The sequence below is a fragment of the Cygnus olor genome, chromosome 8 (assembly GCF_009769625.2).
Source record: "Cygnus olor isolate bCygOlo1 chromosome 8, bCygOlo1.pri.v2, whole genome shotgun sequence".
Taxonomy (NCBI): Eukaryota; Metazoa; Chordata; class Aves; order Anseriformes; family Anatidae; genus Cygnus; species Cygnus olor.
Window position 1 is genome coordinate 20951846 of NC_049176.1, and position 22567 is coordinate 20974412.

At 37.4% G+C, this 22567-nt stretch overlaps 1 protein-coding gene across 5 annotated transcripts in view; it reads right to left on the reverse strand.

Moving 5' to 3' along the window:
• Positions 1–3505: 3505 nt before the first annotated feature.
• Positions 3506–22567, reverse strand: part of ST6GALNAC3 (ST6 N-acetylgalactosaminide alpha-2,6-sialyltransferase 3) — a 220837-nt gene continuing 201775 nt past the window's right edge. For 4 of the 5 annotated variants that reach the window (XM_040566117.1, XM_040566118.1, XM_040566120.1 and 1 more), the window contains 2 exons: positions 12703–12810; positions 3506–11123 (listed from right to left, as the gene is read on the reverse strand). In XM_040566117.1, the coding sequence (XP_040422051.1) occupies positions 10937–11123; positions 12703–12810 (295 nt within the window). In that variant the 3' untranslated portion in view covers positions 3506–10936. The remainder of the gene's footprint in view (positions 11124–12702; positions 12811–22567) is intronic. The other variant, XR_005822228.1, reaches the window with a different exon arrangement.

A 22567-nucleotide genomic window follows, 5' to 3' on the forward strand; every position in this document is an offset into this window, starting at 1 on the left:
AAGGCAAACAGTCTGCTAGGGAAGAGGCTGAAAATGAGTGCTAACAGGGGAATTGAAGCAAAGGAAAACAAACAGAGTCCTTATGCAGCATGAAACCAAGATGATAAAAACAAAATTAATCAAGGATGTAAAGTTAGTAGATTTTCTATAAATCAATACTAAAGAGTCTGGGTAAAAAGGGAAAGGAATCAGAATTACCTATTTATTAATTCAGTGTAGCTGGTAGTATTGAAAGCAGATGGGAAGAGCTGCATAACTAGAAGTTAAAAATCAATGGTTATAACCTATTTTGGAAAGATCAAGTAGGGAAAAGAAAGAAGTGCTGAAATATACAGTAAAAAATGACATAGTCTGATTTCAGGACACTGACAGCTCAGAAGCAAATGATTTGGCATGCATTGGATCAGTATTCTTAATGCATAAAAACCAAGATGGAATAGTAGCTGCTGTCTGCAAATCACCAAATCATAGAAGAGAGCAGGATGACTGGGTGCCTCAGCACCTTCTCTAATGTGTAGGAGCAAAAAAGCTGCACTATCATCTAAGATTTCAATCTGCCAGACATATGCTTAAAGTTTCATGATGCTGGTACTAGTCTGTAGAATTTTTGAACATTATATATGAACGTTTCTTAAACGAAAAAGTGAAACTCTCCAAAAAAGGGGGATTTTATGTGAGATCTTATCTCAGAGATAATGAAAAGAGACCAAAGAACTTGATAAAAGAACTAAATATTAGTGGCTATGATGATAGCATATTTGTTCTTTACAAAAAGGCTAAAAGAGAATGAAACCCAAACAGTACTATGGATGGTGCAGTCATTTTACCAAATTGAAAGCGATTGTAAAGGAGAACCAGCTGGGAGAGAGAACTGATCAATAATTGGAAAATACAAATATTTTATTAAGTATCTGCAATATTAGGAAAGAAAGCCATGTGTGTTAAAAAAATCTATCTCAAAAGGTTAATGAAAACTTCTATATAACTGTAAATCAATGGAAAGAAGAAAGAAAGTTGATAACACTGAACACAGAGTAGAAGTAGGGAATTACATAAATAATTCCTCCGATAAGGGTAGCCAAGTTGTAAGAAGAAATGTATGGCTAGAGAATTAAGGATAGTTTTCAAATTCCCTCAGAAGCCGTACAACGGTAACAGTCCTTTATCAGATTAACTTGAAAGATTTGTTAAGAATAATGAAGTCAAGAAAGAAGTGTTCAATAAGTATTTGTGTTTGGTATTTTAGGAAAAGACAGACAATTAGTAATGCTCTATGAGGATGATGATGAATTACCATGTTACAAAAAAAAAAAACCACACATGGAAAGACGTTGAATGGAAGCTACTAAAGAAAGATATATGTGCACAGGAGACTTCAGATGACTTGTATCCAAGAGTTTTAAAGGAGCTGACTGAGGAATCTGTACTGCCATTACTGTTGAGTTTTTTTTTTGTTTGTTTGTTTTTTGTTTTTTCCTCCAAAGTTTTGGAACAATTTGGAAAGTTCCAGAAAGATGTGAGAAAACTTACGTTGTGTTAATATTTAAGAAGGATAAACTTAATGACCCAAATAATTACAGTCCTGTCAGTCTGAAATTGATCTGGAGCAAAGCAATGGAATGGCTGACAGGGGACTGAAATACTAACTAATTAAAGAAGAGAAATATGGTAAATGCCACTCCAAGTGCAATATGGAAAATAGATACTGTCAAACATTTGTTGGCTTTTTTTTTTCCAGTTGTGACTACAAGTAAAACACAACACTTGACATACTTTGATTCTATATGACATTTGATATGGTATTTGTGACATTTGAGTTAAGAAACCATGATAATACAAAATTGACATGTCACACAATAAGTGAATCAAAAACTGGTTAACTGACATTTCAAAACTTGAATTTAAATGGGGAGTGATCACAGAATGGGTATTCTGTTGGGATAGCTGCCTGGGCATACTCTAGTTAACATTTTTATCAACAATTCGGAAGAAAAAACAAAGGTTTGTAGAAGACTGTCATTAAGGGATTGCTCAGCAATAAAAAGAAAAGATCACTGGACTAGTTGACATGGATTACTGGGAGAGCTGGCACAAATCAATAAAATCAGATCCAAATGTAAAACCATAGGAACAAAAACTTCAGGGGGATAGGCTGGCAATTCCATAAGGGTTTGAAAATAGCTAATGGGGATAATTCTGTAATTACACTATTTTTTATCTGAGTGTCTGGTTCTATGACAAATAATTGAATAAATTAGCATTCTCACCCCATGCTGCTACTATTAGGTATGAATGTACTTCACAAACAATATACAAAACCAACTATCCTGCATGGAAAAAGGATTAAATGAATCCATATTACATCATGCTATTAGTATGTATTCACAGCTCACACTGAAATGGTTCTGAAGGGAATATTATGATATATTCAGAGAGTATGTCTGAAAAATAACACACAAATTCTTAACAAGCCCCGTGGCAGCATATCAAATTTGAAGGACCCTCAAAGCTGAACATGTGAATGGCATTTCTTCCCTTTATTTAGTTTTAATCTTACCACAGAAATTCTCTTTTTCCTTTCCCTCATTGTGGTGGCTGACAAAATAGCACAGTTTCTAAAAAACCAAATCTTTATGCCATGCTTTTCAGTTTTAAGATTGATACTGAGTACCAGAATCTGGACAAAATTAGATGGTCACAGTTGCTGCATTACATATGCCAATGCTGACAGACATACCTGCAATCTCCAATCCTTTCACAAACCCAGTCCATCTATATATGTTTAATTCACATATAGACCAAGTTAAAATTTATACATTGAAGCTGGTTGCTTTTTACTCATGGTCTTAGCTGGACAATAAAACAGGCTAATGGAGTTATGGTTTGTTCCTTTTCTTAGAAACTGAGGTCTGCTGATGGAAGAGAAGTTATGTAGGTCCCATTCGTGCTCATGTCAACATGGTAGCTGCAAGTAGAGCTTCACAACTTTTCACAAGATGTGAGCTCTCCCACAGCCCTTCAGTCTCACAGAAGTCTCTCAAGTAAGTGGTGAATATCCACTAAGGGTTTGCATGATGTGACTTCTGAAAGTGCTGCAGTCTGAGAGAGTGCTGGAAGGATGTAATTTTATGGATGGGATCCAATCTACTTTTCCTACAAATCTCCATTTCTCTGTGTGTGTGCAGGTGCATTTACACACAGAAATGAAAACATTTCTTGTTCTTCTATATGTAGGTTCTGTGAGTGGATTTCCCCAAATTACCTGGTATGTTTGGGATAGATGCCTTAAATATCTGTAATGTCAATGAAGAAATAATTTAGGCATACTTCATGTTTGCATGCTGCAGATTATAATACTTTCTAGAACAGAGATCTTGTTTTCTTTGAGTTCAGTGAATTGTCAGATATGATTACAGTGGCATATACATCAATAAGAATAAAAGTGCTTAGCACGAAATTATACATAAATTATGTCAGACAAAAGATCAACATATCCAGCAAGAGATATTGGAAAATTGTATACATTTATTCATATTTTAAAATATCCCAGGCACAATTTAGCAAGTACATAGAAGCACATTCTCCAAATGAGAGCAAAAACTAAGTAGCATATAGCACATGGCAAAACATCTAAAAAAATTGCATGAAAGTTTTCAAAGTCTACAATGATGTCTACTATGAATACACTGTTCAGCACTACAAAAAGGCAACCAAAGAATACATGTGATAAGTAGCATAACATGAACTTTCTACATCATTTTGTTAGAAGCATATAGTAGCAACTGTGTAAGAACAGAAGAAGGATTCTATACTGTATATACACGCACATGTGCACACATATACAGATATAACTGGAAGGCCACAACAACAAAAAATATCCTGGAAAAATGATGAAGGGAATTTTGAATGGGGTGCTGTATATAAAAAACAATGGATACATTAGCAAGCATTCAACATGTTTATGCTAAAACCACATCCACAAGTGGAATCACAATTATCTCTTCATCAAACTTTCCATGTTGCACCCATACTGGATTACATGGTCCTATACCACATTTGGATGCTATTTTAGGAGGAGTCAGGAGCTTTCATCTCCCATTACCTGACAGAAGGGACCAGATCTCATATGTGAAAGAAAAATACCTATGAAAAGAGGGAACTCATGGGAAGACTGGGGAAAAATAAATAAATAAATAAAACCCAAAGGGCTTCTATTTATCCAAAAGATGGGCTAATAGAAATTTCACTTTCCTATGGGGCAGACCATTATAGTAGCCCCATTTAACAAGGTTTGTTTTGCATTATGGAGCGTTCCTCAGGACACGGACTTGATTCCTTTCTGATAAAACTAAAAGATGTGGCATTCAGCCCATGGGACCAAACTAGAGGCTGTGTATGGTGTGGTTATCAAGTACTTAGCACTAACAGTTTCAGGCTACAGAGCTGATCCAGCTGAGCTCATTTCTCACTAATGTAGACACAGGCTTCAAAAACATACAGAACAAACATGAATCAACAAGTACTACAGCCTATGTTTGCCACATAAGAGATTAGTCTTCTTTGTTCTGACTTGCCACTATCTGGAAAAAAAGGCTTTCCCTGTAGGCACTCGTCATGTTTGCAGATGTGTGTGAGAGTCTGTGTGTGAGGAGGGGACAGATTAACAGTCAAAAGAGCAGTGAGCACCCAATTTTTTGCTCCAGCCATCCTCAGAAATACTATTTTCAGCAGCAACAATATGAAAAAGCTGCTGGCATCTTAGCTACTCTTCTACATGTGCAATTCCCATTAAAGAGATGCCACAGATATCAAAACTTGTGCTTGCTGCCCTGCCAGCATCTCGACACTAGCTGTGTCAATGAAGTCATTCCCTTACACTTAGATGTGAAGTTTTCCTTATAACGGGACACAAAATTGTGACTGTGAGCACTACAGTAGGTTCACAAAAGCAAGTTTAACTATTTCTGATATTCTAATGAAAAATGTCAAGTTTAGTAAATATTTCCTGACTGGTTTCAACAATTTATATGCTGCCAGCTGCTAATGGCACTCACAGAGCTCCAGCAAAGTGCTCTGAACAAAACATGATATGAGAGAAAGAAAAAGCACTACGTCTGCTACTTAAACTACGTCTACACACAACTTACTTTATTACAGTGTTAGAATAAAATATATTACATGCTATCATGCATAATACATGGTTAGAACATGCATTAGTTCAAGTTTACAATCTCTTTATGGCCAGTAAATCAGGACAGCAGTGGCAGATGCTGACAGCTGCATATCTTCATGAATTCCCAGAAACAGCAGCAAGCAATACAAAAAAAAAGATGCAAAATCAGCTGTTTTAGACACCCATAAAATGGTGATTCTTTGTGATCTAACCTTAAAAGAAATAAATAAATAACCAAACCCCAGTGATCTCTTTCCCACCTCATTCAAAGAAACTGTTCAGCACTTGAGGTGAGACTGTGCCCCAAGTGAGGTCACTCTGCTGACTTGACAGTGTCCCTGCCTGTTGCTCCTCAGCCCTGGTGCAGCATCAGCAGTCCCCTGGCCCCACAGAAGGCGGGAACGGGGCAGACTTTGTGCAGCTCAGGGGCTGTGTAAGCCAGCTGGAGAATGCATGTCATTCAACGGGGCTGGAAAGGACCCAAAGCTGAGGCTGCATGAACCTACAAAAGCTGGGGGATTGGGTCCCGGGATGCCACACATTACACAGAAGCCTTGTCTTTCACTGGGGAGAGACTGCCACTTTCTCCTTCAGCCTCTTTCTGAATGTGTTGCCTGAGACTCCAGTGCAGACCACGCACATGAGACTTTCGTGGGTTATGCAATACAAAGCTTACAAAAAGCTTTTTCTTTTTTTTTTCTGTGTCATTAGCTATATGTCACAACAACAGACAGAGAAATATATATGAGCCTGGTAGTTGGCTATTTATTCACCATATCATTCTTCACTCCCCCATGGTTAAGTCACATTCCTCTGCATCCTCCCAGGAAAGAAGGAACAGAATGAGACACATCTGCTGAAAATGAAACACTTTCTGCTCAAAAGAGCTAACTATGCCTAGTCAGGAGAAACAGGCCTTTTTAGTAAATACATGATTCTCCGATGTATGTGGGACATAGCAATGCCCCCAGACAGTTCCTGTGTGATCCTTTGGCACTGACGCCAAGTTTCCCTCCTAAGGCTACCCCTAAGGTAAACAAGCCTCAGACTTGCTCAAGCACCACTAACAACATGTGCTCTATGATACATGCAGAAAAATATTGTCAGCAACATTTAAGCATTAATTTGTGAAGTGCTTCTGATTTTCTACTTGCTAAGGACACTATCCAGTTATAATTCATGAGTGATTACTTATTTAATTTTTACTTACCTGGACATGTCCTCTGGTTGAGCATTTGTATTCTGCTGCCAGCTTTCTTTGTGTGGGGCCCTACGTTTGTCTGTCCCGTTATCAGGTGACTGAGCACTGCCTGCATCAGCCCTCCTTGTGTTGGATGGGCTCCTCTTTAACATCATCAACTATGCAACACATTATGTGCATGTGGTGCTTCTCAGACAAAACACTGCTTACCTCAGTACCCTGGAGTGCAGAAATTTTACTGGGATGGTTGCTCTACTCATGGTCTGAACTTGCCAAACTGATTTCCATTACTTTTGAATTGAGAGATTCCTAGATCTGTAGAAGTGGGTCTTCTAGACATGATTCAAGCCATGCCAGGCTGACTTCTTCCTCCCTGGTGTTGCTTATACAGACATCTTTGACAACACGGAATTTACCTCTGCCTTTCCCTGCAAAGGACATTTTCTCTTCACTGGTAATCGGCAGTGGGGAGTGGAACAACTTATCTAGATAGGAGCTAAAGATGCTCTAAGAAACAGAGTATTGCAGGAGAGATCAATGGGTACTCCACTCCTGAAACATTTTAGGGACATTTTTTAGAATTTGGAACACCATCTGCTCCTCAGTAGAACTCTTCCTCAGTCCTTCCTGCTTACTGCTGTAACTGATACAAGCAGTCTGCAGATGGAGCCTCCCAGCCCAGATGGGAAGGGAATTTGGCTGGATACATAGACTACTGTTTTGTTTCTGTGAAGAGGCCATGCTATAAGAGGGAAGTGATCTGGACATCTGGGGGGATGAGAAGGTTGGGATCATGTCCGCTGTATCTGTTTGGAAAACAAAAATCATTTTTTTCATTATTCAGTTAATTAACTGTGAATTGGTAATTAGCTAGTCAAAAAGATTTAGAAAAATTCTGCTCTTATTTAAGACCTCTTTTTTTCTGGAAAAAAATAAATCAGAAGGTACTGCAACAGAAAGTATATTAAAATTTAAACTTTTAATAAAACTAAGGCTATAGCAAGCCAAAAATGTATATTTTTAAAAGCGTCCTTTCAACAACCAACTAAATTACAAAAGAAATATTTGATGACTACTTAGCTGACTGATGGGGGAAAAAAAAGTCGAATTATTTGTAAGTATCCCTCTATTAGCAGCAATGGGAAGATCTATTTTGAATATCCAAGGTAAACTCCCTGCTTGTTTTATACACATAACTAGTTGATTAAAATAGGGCTGCCTGAATGAATAAGCAATTAGGATCTGATTACATTCAGGTAAACTGTAGTAGGCTTTATTTCAAAGAATTAATAAATGGTTCTCAGCTGATGTCTTAACTGCTTTCAGAAGGTGAATCATCAAGGTTTCTTACTGCACAGCCAAGCACTGAATTTTTTTTCTTCAGTACCACAATGCTGATTTTTAACAAATTCCTACAAAGTCATTTCTTTGTAGAATCATCTTTAACACAGCGGTCACAGTTCCTTACTCATATAATAAAAATCATGCAAATATGTTTAGTTTATGCTAAAGACAGTCTCATTTAAATAAGGGAACTGATGTTCATTTACTCTACTGTGAATGAAGTCTGCTGCAATGTTTCTAAAAGTGGATCTCCTCTCACTGCAAATCCAAGCCCCTCTACAAACAGAGAGCAACACTTTTACTTTTGCTCTGTGACAACTGCACTCTTAGTGACATTCTCATTTTTGCTGTACATTTAGCTGTTCTTAGAGATATATATTTCTTAGCTAGCCATAGCATGAGATATTGTTTCATACAGCATGCAAACACTCTACAAAAAGCTGCAGGATGAAGCACATATTTTACAACACATTCATGGTAGTTTGGCAAGCCTTAATTATCTTAAAAAAATTTCTCAGGCTTAAAAATGGTCTTGCATGCAAACACAACTCAGGCAGAATCCTTATGCCGTGCTTGCTGGGATAAAGTCTATGCTTTGTGAGAACACTTCTCATGGGTCCAAGCCCAACTACACTTCTGTGTGCAGCACTTTCATCGTAACTTTCTCTTAACCCAAATACCTTCTAAACACAAGATCAATTCAACTGATATTCTTTTTTTCACCTCCTCTTCTCACAGGGGAGCTATAGGTTCTCCTATGTTTCCCTGTACAAAATACGTGGAACATTGTCCCTTGTTCTGTGTGCCCTGCATTCTTCAAATCCTTCATTACAATTTCTTTATTAGCTTTCTGTCTATCTAGCCATCCATCTGAACTGAAAAGATGAATATGCATATAGCAATAAATCTAGCTCACTGTCTTTTGCTACTACAACCCTTCATGCATCCATGACCCTTTCCCCTCTGGATTTCATCCCATGCTGTATTAGCCTACGATTGATTGTTAACTCCAGCAACAAGAAACAGCCACTTTAAAAATATTGTTTGTATATTACAGCATTGCCTGTAGCCTTCGGATATGTTGGGCACCTCTTCTGCAAGACACTATACGAATACATTGCAAATGAGAATATCTGTCTCGAGAGCTTAAAAGAAAGTCAGTCAAGACAGGGAGTAGGAAAGTGTAGGGAGTGTTATTGTTCTCTTTTTTCCAAGCAGGAAGGTGAGATATCAAGTCACACGAATGTGGAACAGAGCCTGTATTTCAATATAGGTATTCATCCATGATCATAGGAATGGCCCCAGCCTTTGTCTAACAACCAGCACTAAAGTAAGCAGTGAAAGCTGAGCTATATTAAAAATAAAATCAGAGAGCTGCATTTACAGTAGAAAATACAAAGGGCAAGAGAGATTATACCCTAGTATCACCTACTAACAGGAACAGGAAACCAATGATCAGGAGGAGTAACACTGGTAAAGAGTTTTTGTCCCCATCCTAAAAGAGTTGCAGCTGATGATGAGAATATATATATATATGCTATGAGCATATAAAATATAGATTTATATGTACAAATATACAATAGGAAATAGTATACAAATACTTACATGTAAAAATATCTTTTTTTACTTCCCCTTTTTATGATTTACAAAAGCATACAAAGTTTCCTATTGTTTAATGTTAAAGTAGCATGAGTAAACCCTGTGTGTCATGTTCCACACATAACTCTTTCAAGTGTTCACAGTATTGGCTATTACAGTGTAGAATCTGACATTCCAGATGTTAAAATATTCTTAGGACACATTCTAAACTTAAAGCATTAATTTAAATACAGTTTAAATAAAACTTACATGTTTAGTTGAATTATGGTCATATTAAGAATGAGTCTGCTGCAGTTGAAAACTTTCCATGAGAATAAGCTTGGAAATACATATTTCAACTGGAGATGAGTATATTTTAAAATTCTTGAACTGCTTCTTGATGTGTAGGTAATACTGTGAGGTGGTGAGTTCTTTCAACTCCATTTGAAGCAATGCAAGCTGAGGGAACTCAGTATTACAAATTATCCTCAGTAGGAATGAGGACACACAGAGTAATCTGCCATCATATCCAGACATGCCATCACTTTCTTCAAATACCCAACAGACAAGAATAAATGACAGGTACCATTGCTTTTGTGTTAAGAATCAATGCTCCGTAGCATTCTTTATAAGCAACGTGCTTTATGGACTTAAATTAATCCTCACAATTCCCTTGTGAGGTAGATAGATACTGTCCCCATTTTTAAAGATGGAGAAGTGGAGAGAGGAATTATTATTATGGCTGCAAAGGCAATACTGTCAAAATACTAGTATTTGGATGTTGGAGCAACTCAAAGGCACAACTGGAGATGTTCATGTGCCAACCTTACGCTAACACGTGGATCCTGACAGCAGGATAGTTATGACAGACAAAGGTTTGGTGTGGGCTGCAGCACACAGTCTTTGCTAAGTCCAGTGTTGCTGGAAAAAAACTGTGGAACAACACCTTCAAAAACCATGCAATATGGTTCGACCTGATCAGGGTGGAATGAAGCTGCATTTTAGAAGGTAGGAATTAATCAGGAGCTTTGAGTAAGTAATATCTTCTCAAGTGAGAGTTGTGTGCAGTTCAAGAACCATGTTTAGCTCATCTCTAATTTTACCATATATGCAAGTGCTCACATGCATCAATGTATTTAGGTGGTTTCTTAACATTTGCTTACTCATAGATAAGACAAACAGACCTTGGAGGTCTGTATATTTCTTCATATTTCCTTTGTGGAAAATTCTCCATACTGCAAATGGAACTAGTGCTGCAATACTATCAATACTGCAAATGAGTTACAAATACAAATTTTAATTAACTAAGATACTGAACAAGTTTTAAAGGACCACCGTGTTCCCTGTGTGCACCTCTATATACAGGAAATCTCATCCGCCTTTAACTACTGAAGTAAAATCCAGTTAAAGTATAAAGTGCATTGTGTGGAGTAAAACCCTAAGAAATAACAAGCAATGTGTCTGCCTTCCACAGTTTGATCAATTTTGCTTAACAGCTGAACCATCACCCTGTTTGTCTTCTACTTTTTAGTTTAGTGTTACCTAGACTGAGAAAGGCCTGCCAGATGTAAGCAAAATTATTGTAAACTGAGACATTTTTGTAATATTATGCTGTTAAGGGAGAGTTAAGAAAACCAGTATCAAGACACTGTCCAGTTTGGGTGTGTAAATACTATTGTGTGTTTCTTGGCCCATTTAGCAAATACTTTCTTTTCCGTGATAAACCTATGGCCTCCATATGGAGCATTTTCATGCAGGAAGTATTCCTCACACTCATCTCTTCCGGGCTCGTAATAGTGGTAGGGAACTTTACGAAAGCCTTCTGACCTAGGGAAAGAAAAGACAGACTTAAGTATTATTTTCAAGAGAAACAATATATACTGCAGCTGAATTCACTGAAATCCCTTCCATGTGTTGGCACCTCAGCTCCTTTGCTAAATTGCACAAGGGCTTTCATTACAGCATGACTTGTATGAATTTTGCTGTAGAAAATGAAGCTAAGTGTATCTCTTGACATATACTGATCTTATCAGTCAGCAAGGAGCTGAGGGGCCAGCTCTTATGGGTACTACATGTTTTGTTTGACTCTGAGGAACAATCAGTCCAGAAGGCTCCATCCCTAAGCAAAGTCTTCTCATTGAATAGTCCCAAGTCTTGAAACTGGTTCTTGGACTGGCTGATTAAGGTAGTTATTAGAATAATATAAATTACAAGGAGGTGATGCAGGCAGAACTGCAGCTTTAAGGAAACCCATCCTTATCTGCTGTCAACAGACTGAAGTGCTATCATGCCATTAGCTGGTTTTACATCAAGGCTATGCAATGACAGCTCGGCTGAACTCTGTGAGGACAACTTTAGTCCTGTCACTCCTCATCTCAGGGCACCTACTGTGTTTTCATAAACAAAGAACAACATATGTTCGTTCCATCTGGATGACTCAATCAGTGGGATCTGCAAGTTCTGAAAAGTCTCTCTACTCTTATGATATCCTAATTAAACAGCTGTGACTCAAATGCCTCTTTTGGGGGGGTGGTCTGCCAGGAATGACTCCCACGCTGGAGTGACACAGAATATCGAGTGAGTATTTGCATGAAGACATTACTCTAGGAGCTGAGGACCCTTTGAACTGGTTACATGCAGGACTTGAACCAGCCAAGGTACAGAAAAATAGACTTGGACTTAGCATCATATATTGTTTATGACATTTCCTGATTTTGTGAATGAAGAATAGTTTCATTTTATATTTTGCTACCTTATCCTGTAGATTAAAGCACTTAACTTGGACTTTTAAAAATTGTGTTTGGAGTTATACTTCTGACAATAGGATTAATCCATTGTCACTGTAAGGTCACTAACAGTAGTTGGTTGGAATTTATGTCAGTTTACTGTGATAAAGCTTGCAGGACTTGTTTTATTATCTAATTAGAAACCCCCTACTACTCAAAACAAGCCATATATAACCTAGAAAGTTCAAGTAGGTTGCTCAGTGGTTGTGAAATGCAATTTCAGGTAACTATCCAGGACTAATCAGTTTCTTTCACTTCCAGGTGTATTTGGCATTCAGAGAACTAATATATTAGTATTTTCTCTATAGCAGTAAAGTAAGTACATTTTGTCAAAAGAATAGGAACATGGTTTCCAGCTAATTCAGAAACTGCAAAAGATCTTTGATTAAAAATAGTTCCTTATGACATCTGATGTTAGACTTTGTGAATGTTTTTATTTTATCAACAACAAATGCCATATCAGTACTAAGTATGCTGACAATATAGTGTCACATCAATGCAAAACACTGGGAAATGGCTGCCTGATCCATTTTTTGGATTTATGATATTAAAATCAATTGTTAAATTTTGACAAGACATCAGAATTGTAGATGCATGAAAATAATTTCCTGTGATCTTACTTGCAGTAGGTGTCATTTATCATCCCATAGACGTGAATTCCATAGCAGGCATCCATAGCCAAAATTAAGGTAAACCAACCCGTACTGAGATATGAACCTGACTGGACTCTGTAAAAATACAACATACACAAAACAAATTGCAATGAGAAATTACCCACACTTTATCAAAGAAATATAATCTATTACCTGGGACAAAAGGCATTAAGCAACTTGACAATCTGTCAAAACCATACAATTATTTTGAATTATATTGAATTATTTATAGATATGCTCTCATTCTTGCCAGCATGGGGCCTCAAGCTATTGTCCACAGAAAAAAATACCATGTTAAATATATGAAGTCAAGCAATGCATCTCCCATGAGATGTAAAATAATTTATTTATTTGTACATCCAAAAGATAACAATTACTAGAGTGTGTAAAATGAGATAAAGTTCACCAGAAAGCAAACTACAGGCAGGGTTTGTGCTGCACGCATGTGGGTATGCACTATCCTCTTCCCCAAGCAAAATCTGAATTTGCAGTGGGCTATCCTCAGCGTGAAAATTCACAGAGAGATGAAACTTTCAAGGCCATTTTGGTGGAAAACCATTGAACACAAGGAACTGAAAAATAAAACTTTGTGTGCATCCCTTTACACAAACTTGTACTTTAAGCTTTTTAAGCTCTTTAAGATAAGAAAACAGAGAGAAAAGCACAAGATGACACTGTCCAAATTGATGACCTTTGCTCAAATAACTAGTCCCATTAAATCAGTCCAAAAGTATTATCTGCATGAGTAAGAACAAATGATGTGCAAGGATTTGGTCACATACTGGCTATGTATGCAAATGTACGCATTGTTAATTACAGACCAAATCTTGTTCACTCTACTCACACAAGCATTACCAATGGCAGACTGGGAGTCAAAAAAATGACCCATATAATCTAGGCAAGCAACACTTACTACTTTAAAACCTCATAAGCAATAAGAATACATTTAGTACTCAATGCTTACAAACTGGCTGAAGTCCAGCTTTGTGCATGTACTGCTTTCAGTTTGACTGAAATCAATGAAAATCATTATCTTGAAATTATAAATAACATATCCAGTTTCCAAAGAAAGATACCACAGAAGTCATGAAACCATCTTAATAGAGCCCTAACTTTCAGCTGTGTGTGAGTGAGAGGAGGTGATAACGTAGCTTTATGCCACATCTTTTAGCATTTGGCTTTCGGGTACAGCAGGGAGCCGTCTGTTCTCCACCATAAGTTAAAGTAACCTAAGCTTTGCACTCAATTAAGTTTGGCAGCAAAAGAACTCCCAGGTAGGCTTATGTGCAAATCAGTTTTCCCCATTAACAAAATAGTCTGAAAACATTTTCATCCTGGGGTAGGAATAAAGCTTTCTTGTGGGGGTACAAAAAAAAACAAACAAACAAACCATATATATACATACACACACACACACACACATATATATCTATCATACAGCAAGTCATCCAGCCTATAAAACCCAACTTTCCTGTGAGACAGAAGAACCAACTTCAGGTGCTTCTTCCTGATTTGGAGCAAGGACATACCATGGTAACCTCCCAGGTTAATCTGTCAATCAGTGGCATTTGGCTCAGATTTGGTGTTACTTCCTTGCTCTTTCTTGTTGAAGTTTGACAAAGTACTAATTAACAAGATCGGTAAAAAAATTAGTTGCACAACCTTTATGACATTGACCTGACACATACAAGACTGAGATTCAAATTCCTGCTCTAATGAATGCTTACTATTGTGGAAATTAGATAAACTTCAAGGGCTTTACATTCCTAAAGAAATTCCAGAAGTTCAAACAGATCTTTTTTTTTTTTTTTCCTTTTTTTTTTTTTTTAAAGTGAAAAACAACTATCTCAACTCCTGGAGAGTTTTCCTGTACTCAAGAACACTCAAAGGACCTTGGGTTACATCTTCTCTTCCTTGTCCATGTCTAGCATTCCCCACAGGTTAGACAGCGTGAGTGAACTTCTATCCCTCCTTTTTCTTGAAAAGTCTTTATCCTTGGGAAAACTCCTCAGCATCTGTTGGGCTGTCTTTGTAGAATAGAGGAGCATTCCAGAAGCAAGAAATAGAGGGTTAACTTAGTGCAGAAGAATGACAAGTGGGAACAAAGGCTGGGTGTTAAATACCCATCTTACATTAGGTGGAGACCAATTGTAATTGTGCTTCTTTGCTTGACACCTTATAGCCACAAAAGTGTGCATCTGTTTAGGTGTCCGTTTAGGGTCTCCATTGCTCTGAACAGAATGTTCTTCTGTTGTCTAGCAAAGAGAATTCCCAGCCCGGTTCATGTTACTTCAGAGCAACATTCTGCCATGATAAAAAGCTGCACTGCTTCTAACTTGCTTTCTGCTTTTGCACCAGAGGAACACTATCCTTGAACTTTTAAAGCCATTTAGAATCATAATAACCATTTATAAAAACACTCTGAAGATCAGGACCCTTCCAATATTGGAGGTTTATTGGAGAGTACTATATTGGCAGTAGGATCTGAAATTTGCTATACTCAGGAGGAAAACGGAATTTTAAAAAAGAGTTAATCAATATTTCATGTCCTGTTTTAACACCATTGGACCTTAGTACTCTCATCTATATACTACATTGGCAAGATAAATAAAAACAGCAGAGTGAGTTCCCAGATACCTTCCCTGGGAGTGAAGTACATGACAGAATATAGATTATGTACTTTAAAACAAAGCACTTATATTCCTCCCATTTTTCCCTTTCCTCTGAAGATATGTAGGAATATGAGGGAATACACTTAAGCAGTGGGGACTCTGGATGATTTGGTAACACCTTAGAATTCAATCTGATACCATAAAGAGACTTTCAACATTCTAATGAAAGCAATATTAAAAGTGTGAAAACAATTTTAGTTGTCCCTAAAAAGTCATAAATCTCTGAATACTTTTTAAAATATCATCCCATAAAACTGTAGTGCAAAGCAGTGTCTCAGCCCTTGCTATTATGCTAACACTGTGCATGCAATTTCTTTCTCTACAGGAGAGTTTTGCATGTTTTTTGGCCAGAGTTTTTTTGAGACTCATTTGAAAGGGTTTCTCTTGTTACTGTAATTGCATTCAAATTTCAAATTTTGCACACTGAAAGTAGACGAATCCTACAGTTATGCATAGCATGAGTCTATGTTACTGCACAAATCTGAAGGAATATGAACATTAATCCCAAAATAGTGAAAATAGGAGTTTGTTAAGCATCATCTGCAGAAGTACTATAGGCAAATCTATTGTGATATATGTGTGTGCAGCAAATCCAAAATTGCTCCCTATGGCTCCGAGTGACTTTTTCTTATACTCTAAAATTAATGGGGCACCAGATCTAGGCAGGAAATTGTCTCAACAGATCAAGAGAAAATAATGCACTATTTTTCAAAAAATGCATTTAAAAAGATGATGATTTTGCTTTCAAGACATGATTTACAGCTGGATGCAGCAATAAAAATGCAATGCTCACAAAAAGTTATTTTCTCTGTTTACCTTGAAAATGAAAGTTTATTTTGCATACTTCCTACTTTATAAGGATTCTTAAATGTGAGTTATCAGGATGAAATTCATTCTGCTAAATACCATCCAGCATGCCTGGAAAGTACATAGGCCTATGCTCAACATTAAACAATTGAAAAGACCAATGAAATCAATTTAAGATGCTTAAAACAAAGCATATGCTAGCCTATTTTGCTCTTAGTGAAGGCTTAACTGTTTAAAATGTTGTTATTTTATCTCAGAATAGAAAAGCTGGTGCCAAGATTACTAGTTATTTGCAAGTTGCCAAACATAAAATTTGCAATTTGAGGCATGCTTCTCTAAACTCCAGTAGAAAGAACTAAGTATAGTTCCTCACAACCCCTTAAGAAGACTTACCTTCTATATTTTAGAAGAAAGTGGTAAAAAAAAAACTATCTAGGATTGCTAGAATTGTAACGTGTGATACATAAAACTTTAATTAAAAATTAATTTAAAATGTAAGCAATTAGGGTTCTTTTGCCTTAGCTTTCCAATATTCTACAAAAAGCATACGAAACTGATGTAAAGAAGCTGGAGTAGAGAATGCCTCATAAAAATATTGCAGACTGAAATTCACCTTCTTTGACATCTATAACCATCCTTTGGTGTAGGCTAAACAAAGGAAAAAACAGTTCCTTCTCTCATCAGGGGAAAATGGAGGTATATTATATTTTTTTAATGATCAAGGGAATATGAGTTCAAATTGGGTAAAAGTTTTGTTGTCACTTGAGTTCAGATTTTACCTTAAGATTCCAGAAAGCTCTTTTCTTTATTCAGTTGTTCCAGGATTTTTTTATGTGCACAATCAATTCTAGCTCTCTGGTTCAATGGATAGTAATTTCCAGTGAGGAGTTCAGTGGTAAAAAATTAAAAATGGGAAAAAAAAAAAAAGTTTGTTAAGGTGGATGCAATCTGTAGACAAGCAATTTCATGTCAATCTGATTTCAGAAAATTATTTAGAAGTCTATTTTTTAATTCTTTCCTTGGAGAAATCAGAGAGCACAGAAGGTCAATTGAGAGTGCTAATTAAGGGGAAAAACTCAGAAATTTAGGACTTCAAGAAGCTATTAAGTAACAGAGAGCTTGCCAAAAGCATTAACAAGACAATTTTTTGCTTCATTTCAAAATATTGCTGTAAAATGGAATTCAGCAATGACAGATTGAAATGACAAGATTGTCCAGGCCAATTAATTGACAAAAATGTATCCTTTCATAAAGGCTGTTTATAGACTTAAATCCTCAGTTGACCTGCCTACCAAAACTATTGAATCAGCAGCAGTTTTATTTGCAGCAGCTTTGTCAGGCCCCTTGATTAATAAATAAATAAAGGTATTGGTCTAAACAAAGAGTCCTGTAATTCAATGAGAGGAGGCTTAACAATGTGAGAGGTGCTTCAGCATGCTAAAACATTTGTAGAAAATGGTTCAAAACAAACAGAAATATTTTCAAGAACAGTGTTAAGATTAGTTTAGACTGTTCAGGTAAACATGTCCCTGGTCTTGTTGCTGCAGGGCATCAAGATCCTGTCAATCTGCGAGGGGTCAGCTTGCTCTGGTTTTGCCTGGCTCTGCCACTCCAGGTGAGTGACCCTCAGCAATGAGGGGCATGTCCCCTCTGTGCTCTCTTGTTGAAAACTACCAGCTCTTTTCCTCCTGGGGTTACAGTAGGCTTGTGAATGATAGTATGTTGCCTTACAACTGAAGATGGTATGAAAAATTTATCTACTAGCACAGACTGGTGATCCATTACAAAATTCTCTGCTAACCAAATTAATTCTGTTATTGTACTTATGTTGACTGAGATTTCTCCTTTTTTTTTTTTTTTTTCCTAAAAAAGCAGATATGAATGTAGCTGCTGAACAGCTCTTCTTTGCCAACTTAGACACCCACATTCCCCAAGTCACAGGTTTGGTCTATGCCTTCCTCTTCGTAGCAAGCATAGATTCGCACATGACAGATCAGAATGAGCTGACAGAAAAATGCCCCTACCTCGGAGAGAACAGCAAGGCGCATTTTCTGTGCACCTCTGAGAAGCGTATATACTTCTCATCCCAAAAAGCTGTTTTCTTGAGAGGAAAAAAGGAAATAAATTTGGTACAGGAGAGGGTAAGAGTCTAAATGCTGAAAAGCATTAGCAATTGCCTGGATTTAATTCTGTTTTCTGTAAGACTCAGTGCTTTGTTGCTAATAATTTCATTATATACATTCTGCAGAAATAATTACACAGGAAGAGCAATGAACAAGATGCAAGCACAGAGAATTGATTTCACCTGGTAAAAATGGTTGCTATTTCTGCATTATAAAGATACCTGTTAGGCAGTTGTTTATCATAATTATTCATTCTTTTGTACGTGTGTGCGTGCACGCATGCGTTTCCTTTGCATTCATAACGATGCAGGACATCTAATAATAAACACCCATGCCCCTCAAGCAGTGAGCAGGCTGTCTCACACATTCAAAGGCCCACATGGTGCTTCAGGTCATTGTGAAAAGTGAAACATTTATGTATGGACAGATGTTTTATTATCCATCGTGTATGGTTTCATGCAAAGCTTAAACAAGTGGAATGCATTACGAACAGCACAGGCCACATTCCAGATTCAGACAGTGACTGTGCCCATCAAGATGTACCTGGGAGTAGACAAGTGATGCCCTCCTGCCAGCTAAAAAACTCTTGGCAGATCATCCTTACAGTGAATCCTGAAAATAAACTGAAGTCAGGTGGCATACTGTCCAATTGATGTCTAGAAAATATAGATCTTCTAGCTACATTAATAGTGCGCTAATGGAACTCGGAGGACAAGAGTCAGTCACACATTTCAGTTGAATTTGCTACAAACACGCAGCAAAAGGCTACTCCTGGGTCACAAACTAGCCCATGAGAATCTCTCCTTACAATTTAATTTAAAAAGAGATGTAAAAATTAATAATTCCTATGTAAAAATGGCCTTGAAAAAAGGATAGAAAGGACACTGCTGAATGATCTCAGAAGGAAATAGAGAAATACAACTATTTGTCTTAGTATTTACAATTTTTGGCAAGAAAGGTAAAAACAATATTAGAATTAAGGAAGACTGTGTTCTGCAATGACTGAAATGCATACAGCCTCTGCTTGGGTAAGTAATTTATGCATATAATTCCAATCTTTGTGTTGTGTGTAATTTTTTTTTCTTTTCTCTCTATCTCTGCTCTATTCTATGTGGAAATGGGAACAAAGGGCAAAAAAAAGCAACTTAAAGAAATTGACTTCTGCTGCCCAGGCTTCTATAGTTTCCTTATTTCCAATTCCTTGACCTGACTTTGATGCATCTCAGCTCAGTTGTGAACTCAAGCAGCAAAAGAAGGAAGTTATTTCATCCATGCAGAGAGAGCTCCTTCAGACTCCTGTGCTGCTGAGCTCAGAGGAGAAAAGAATTCCTGTTTATCAATAGTAATCATGGAGGTCTAGCTTGCTGCAAAGCACACGGAAAAGAAACAAGACTAATGAATTATCATTGTAAACCCTGCCTTCCATCCAATATATATGCACTATTTTCAAGCTGATTCTCATAGAGGAAAACCTGTGCTATGCTTTTCATGTTGAATGACATCCCCTGTAGAGAACAAGAGCTGCTAACTAAATTTCTTACAGCTGTTCGGTTTCTGCAGCTCATACTGACTCTTCAGATAAAATTGTGATCTTGGTGCAAACCACTTACAGAGCAGCAAACCACACTCTTAGATCCAACAAAATATTATCGTTTTTTGGTAGAAACAGTCCCAATCTTCTTTTCTCCCCTACTCTCTTCCATACTCTCCCTGTTTCCAGAAATACATATTCTCTTGATTTCTTTCAAATCCTTTTCTTTGTTTCCCTTTTGTAAGTACAAACTGTGGTCTGAGGCATTGTTGATGCCATTGCATGTGCTTGAGCTATTAGGAAAAGATGTCTTTTGTAAATGCCCTGGTTGCAGCTGCCACCTGGGATGGGAATTTAAGCAGCTCCTGCATGATAACCGGCAACCTGGACCCAGTGGAGGTGTATGGTGCAGAAAGAGAAATTGATGGGCATGGCTCTGCAAATCTCCATTAGCACTTAGATTTAGTTGACAAGCAAATGGATGGTTAAATCAGAAGAGGATCCACAGAAGTGTTAGGTGTCACTGAGAAATTGGCCAGATTTTTTTTCTTTTCTACATTTTTTTTTGTCATACTAATAACCATCACAACTATGCAATTATATTTGGAAAGACAGGAAGCTAAATTCCCATCAGCAGATTTAAGGGCTAAGCTGTTGGCATCTTTACAGTCATTTCTCTTTTTGGAAATTACCCGAGTAAAAGTCACTCCACCCTGAGAAAGACTGAGATCATCAGGAAATGCAACTCTTGTGGCTTATGCCAGTTTAGGGCTTTCTTCGCAGTACAATTAATTATGCTTCCAGGGATTGAAGCAAACAGGAGGTAATACCAAATTTGCTTTCCCTGGGTAATAACTTGAACCTGCAAGCTAGTTGCGGCACCACACTGTACTCCCATCCCGCTACTTTTCACTTTCTATTGGCTTGGTCAAAACTTTACTGCAAAAGAGCACATCCCTGATGGCTGGTGACACGGGGATTGATGGCTGAAACCTTGACACCAGTTTCATGAATTGTGCCAGGGGATTCCGGAGGGCAGCTTTATGCACTCTTCTCTTCACCAGTAGCCTGCAGCCAATTTGGTGAATGCTGGTTCAGCATTTTCCCACTGAATGAAAGGGAGCAGAGAAGGATTTACATGTTCATCTTTTGTAACTAAAAATGAACCAAAACTCAAAAGTGTGCCAAAGGGAAGAAAAAAAAAAAATAACAGTGACTTTTTCCTGCATCTACATTTAAATCAACACTTGCTGTCTTGGGCCTTCACATTTTCTCTGGGGAGGATGTAAACTAAACAGAGCTGCAGTTAATCCAGGATCCCCAAAGAGAATTAATTAGGCAGGCTTTCCCACCCTTTTCTTTTGGTATTAAAGGGCACTTACTACTCCTAGCTGCATATTTTAGTGAAATCTGTTGTAGGTGAACATAGAAGAAATTTCTCAATTAGCTCTTACCTTGTCAAGACAAGACACTGAAGGGCGCTCCTCTAACCTTGGCTGAAAGCAGCTTGTATTTTTCATAAAAACCTGTTACTAGTTTTTGGTATTTTTAAAGCAAAAAGTAAGAGACAACTTTCTAAAGATGCTCATTGTATGTCTGTGATGTTGGGATGGAAACAGAGGCTATTATATAGGTATTTTGTCTTACTACTATGGTGAAAATGAAAGAACAGCTACCACAAGACTGTACCTTAACTCTTCTTTCGAGTGGGGAGAACGCTGCACCAGATACTGGCTGACAGAAACAACACTGATGGACACCAGCCGATATACTTCTGAATTTTCTATAGTCTGCAGTCTTTGTGTTAACTCAATTGCTACCTCTTTGATGTTAACATGGAGGGGAGGGCAGTGTGGCATTTTTCTCCCTATATTTCACATCTATCTGAGAGTTTTGCTTTTCATCAGGATGGAGTCTCACCAACAAAAAACTTATGGAAGACCAACTAGGCTACAAATCAGAAGTTTCATTTCTGAAAGGAAAATATTCTCTGAAAAAGAAAACTCAAAACCCACAGATGAGGCCTTCATCGGTGCATATCCCACTATTAACAACATATCTCTCCCCACCTGTAGTATTCATAGGAGTGTTTCCAGATATTCTAAAATTAATTCCTAGCTCATTGCTAAATTATTTACATTAAAGTAGCACTGAGAATCCTCACTGTGCAAGGCACTATACACTCACAGGTGCCAGCCTTTGACACAAAGAGTTTACCTGTCAAATAATCAAGAGAAACAGTTTCTTAGGAGAAAGTACATCTCCTTATCCCTAGCTCTTACAGGGAACTGCTGCATACTGCAATTTGCTCCCTTACATTTAAGGCACGTACATAAGTAGTAATTTAACATGCATGCTAAAATCTCTCCATCAAGTATAGTAGGTAGAATGAAATAAAAAAATGCACGACCTTCTAGTCCTGTTCCATAGAAACTTCCTACAATACCGTATTGTGTTACAAAGCCACATTCTGTGAAATTGAATCCGGAGCTACAGAGAGCGAGTAGTGTTCTCTCCACTACCTATTTGTACAAGCCAAAAGTTCATTTTAGATTATGGAACATCAATATTTTTAGCAAAATGAAATCTTAAATCCAGATAAATTATTCTGATATGGAAAAAAGGAGGTAAAAATAGATCTTGCGTGGGTCTGAATTTTAATTCAAATGCAAGAGGCCATAATGTAACCCATCAGTCAA